The sequence below is a fragment of the Megalobrama amblycephala genome, linkage group LG3 (assembly GCF_018812025.1).
Source record: "Megalobrama amblycephala isolate DHTTF-2021 linkage group LG3, ASM1881202v1, whole genome shotgun sequence".
Classification (NCBI taxonomy): Eukaryota; Metazoa; Chordata; class Actinopteri; order Cypriniformes; family Xenocyprididae; genus Megalobrama; species Megalobrama amblycephala.
The window spans coordinates 29,605,124-29,608,462 of record NC_063046.1 but is presented as its reverse complement, the minus strand read 5'-3'; the positions used below and the strand labels follow the sequence as shown (position 1 = coordinate 29,608,462).

Sequence of the window (3,339 nt, the reverse complement as noted above, 5' to 3'; positions counted from 1 at the left end):
TTTTTTTTTTTTTTTTTTTTTTGAATGGATCCCTCTGGAAACGCCTTCTCACATTCACGTAAAAGACAAATGATGTGGAAAGTCTGATAAAGTTATCATTTAACTAATAGTCTTATTCCAGTTAGTTCTGGTTTCCAGTTTTACTCGCACGTTTCAAAAATATGTGTGCATGTTGGCCTCAAACGAATTTCGAGCACCACCTATCGGTGTCGAGCGAATTATGTGTCAACTAAACACTCTTGGGCTGATGCTACAGAGTAACTAAAGAAACCACACGACAGTGAGGGAATTACTAGACCCGAGCGTGACAAACGAAGTAATATATATACACATATAAAAATATACACATATTTATTAACAAAATGAGAAGGCAATGGATGAGACATATGTAAGACAATGCTTTAATTCATCATTTTAGCATATATATATTTATATTTATATATAATGTTCATTTTAAAACTGAAACATATTAAACATTCGGTATAACATTTGCAATATGCCGTTTGTAAAAAAAAGTGCTTCCTTTTCCTTGCTGTATATTTCTGTCCAAGTTCAGTCAGTGATGACGATAAAGACAGCAAAACTCAAAAGGCACTGAAACCGGTCTCTGCTCGAGTGTTGTTGTACAAAAAAAAAAAAAAGAAATGAAATAAAAAGTTCACATGAAATGCACACGCTTACAGAGCAAGACAGGACTTCACTGCAAAACCAGTGAGAAAGCACACGGTGATCGTCCACCGGAATTATTCTCATGACAGCAACAGACATTGCATAGAGATATGCACCCTTTCACATTTTTATCAATCATATTGCATAAATACAAAGCGTTTACTCTAAAAGCGTATACTGACAGGCGTTTTACAGATCAGTACCCGGATCATGGCAAAATGTTCACAATGTAATGCGCTTCATCAGGTCGCATTTGGAGGACATAGTGCATACAGTCTGCGTTATGAATGACAGATAGTCTACCACAGTAAATAACCGATGAGTTCCAATCCTATGCTTTGGCATTTTGTCTTTTGCCGTCCATGAAAGAACCCCACCCCCTACAAAAAGTATTAAATCAACAATATCATACAGTGAATGTTGTGCAGCAACAGGTGTGGTGGAAATACAGCCTGCTATGGCAGGAAAGTTTGTTTTATGTCGCTTTAGGTGTCTATGTAACCCAAGGAGGCAAGGGGGAGTAGGAAAGCTGGTAACTTAACATGAAAAATAGATTGACAGGGTAAAATCATGCCCATTAGCTGCACTGATATGTTTCGCGTAGCTAACAAATTCTAACAGGACTACACCTACAACAAGCTTTTAGTCCAAATGTATGAAGAGATGAGCTTATCGTTCGTTTGTTTATGTTTTTGTTCGTTTTTTGTTTTTTTGTACAAAAGGCACATGTATACCGCAGCTGCCTGGCTCCTATAAAAACACTTTGAGAATGTGTCAGCGTTTATCCAGCAGACGTAAAAAAAAAAAAAAAAAAGTTACTTCAAAAGACCAGCTCGCTCCGTTAGGCACAGTTACCCATGGCTTTGACAAACGAGCCGTCGGGAAGCTGCCTGAAGATGCCCCGTAACGTCTCCAGTTCTCGCGTAAGGTGTTCCACCCTCTTGCGCAGTCTTTCGTTATCCGCCGACAACTCTATGACTTTTTGTTGCGTCTCCACATTGCGCATTTTCGCCTTGTCCCGGCTCTTGCGCACGGCTACGTTGTTGCGCTCCCTCCTCAGCCGATACTCGGCGCTGTTCTTGTCGATCTGTTTCTTGGATTTCCCTCGATCGCCCATCTTCATGGAGCCCCCCGGCAGGTGGCTGTGTTGGTGGTGCGGGCTGGGTACGGGCGTCGGGGGAGGTGTGGGATGGCCCGGCTGAAGGTGCATGGTGGTTTGCGCGCAGTGCGCAATCTGGTGCTGAAGGTAGGACAGATGCGGCGCATGGTGTTGAGAGTGGTGGTATGTGGGTGGCATCGAGTGGCTGAGCTCATCTTCCTCCCGGGGCTCTTGTTTGATGGCCACGGGTCTCATTCGTGCCTGGCTTTCGTAGATGGGTTCCAGTTTGGATGAATCCATGTAGCTGTTCAGACAGCCGTACATCTGCGGGGCCCCAGGTGTGCCATTGACGCCGTGGGGGTACTCGTAGTCTCCGCTCGCCAGCTTGAGCTTTTCTTGCTTGGAGCTGTTGTGGAACAAGTCAGCCAGGAACTCGTCGTTGAAGGAAGAGGGGTCAATGTAGGCGCTGATGTCGATGGAGTTCTCGTTCTCGCAGATCTCGCTCAGGTCTCCAGCGGTGTCTTTGTAGATATATGGGTTTTGCTGACTCTGTACAAGGCTGGTCATCAGTGGCCGTGGGGCGACCTCGTAGAGGTTTGCTTGCTCCATGGAGTATCTAAAACCCGCCAGACATGGTGAAGAGCTCCGGGAATCCAGCTTGCTCGCAGTAAGAAAGCCGCGCTGGCTCCAAGTTCTCGGGACAGGCGAGCGTGCAGCCTGTCGTGGCTGTGTACTTGGCCGTAAAGTGAATGAGAGCTTAAGGGCTGAAACGCCACACGAGATCTCCTTTAAGATGACACTTACACCATCAGCGTGTGAGCTTCACATCTGTCAAATACTTTCTCAGTGCACTTATATACTCTTTGGAGTTTGGAGGGAGGGCGTGCGTGCTCTGGGTCCTAATGCTTCTCTGCGTGATCTCTGCGCGAGAGCTCAGCGCGCACACTGAAATCGACCCGGCCTTTCAGAAATATCGTTATTATTGAATTATAGGTGAAATAATAATTAATAATAATACATAATGCGTCTTAATGTGTTTTTTTTTTTTTTTTTTTTTTTTTTACATAGCCTAGTGAATTGAAATTGTGAATTGTTCATTTAGATTTTGATGCTCGGTCTAGTTGTTGTAGCAGCCTTTGGAGGTGTGTTGTGAATTAAAATGCATGTTTAAGATGGAGGAAAAAGATTCTCGTAAAGAGAGGTGGAGGTGAGCGCATGCTAAACTAGCATGAGACAAATTACAATGGCAAACAGGACAGGACTGTAAATGTTATATGAATGTAGGCCTAATACAAATTAGTAGAAAAAGTATAAAATGTGTTCTATAACTAAAGAAAAATAGAGTAAATGAAAGAGAAAACATTGCAGTTGCCTTAAAACTCAGTCGCCTCTTGAAAAATATTAAACGCACCATGCAGACTAATATGCCATATGAAATTGTTATGAAATTGAGTCAAGTGAATCGCCTCCACAATAAATCTCACAAAAAAGAAAACAAAACTACAGAAGTGTATTTTTTTATTTATTTAATTTTTTTATTATTATCATATTTTACGCTGGAAAATATGTAC

General features: G+C 42.6%; 1 protein-coding gene across 1 annotated transcript; it reads right to left on the bottom strand.

Annotated features, from left to right (window-relative positions):
- Window positions 1-378: 378 nt before the first annotated feature.
- On the bottom strand, window positions 379-2,608 carry cebpa (CCAAT enhancer binding protein alpha). The gene has a single exon (XM_048185001.1). It carries the CDS (start codon window positions 2,375-2,377, stop codon window positions 1,511-1,513), a length of 867 nt encoding a protein of 288 aa, XP_048040958.1. The 5' UTR covers window positions 2,378-2,608; the 3' UTR covers window positions 379-1,510.
- Between the last annotated feature and the right edge of the window lie 731 nt (window positions 2,609-3,339).

Excerpts from the sequence above, each read along its gene's own strand:
- cebpa (XM_048185001.1), bottom strand. The coding sequence starts at position 2,377 with ATGGAGCAAGCAAACCTCTACGAGGTCGCCCCACGGCCACTGATGACC.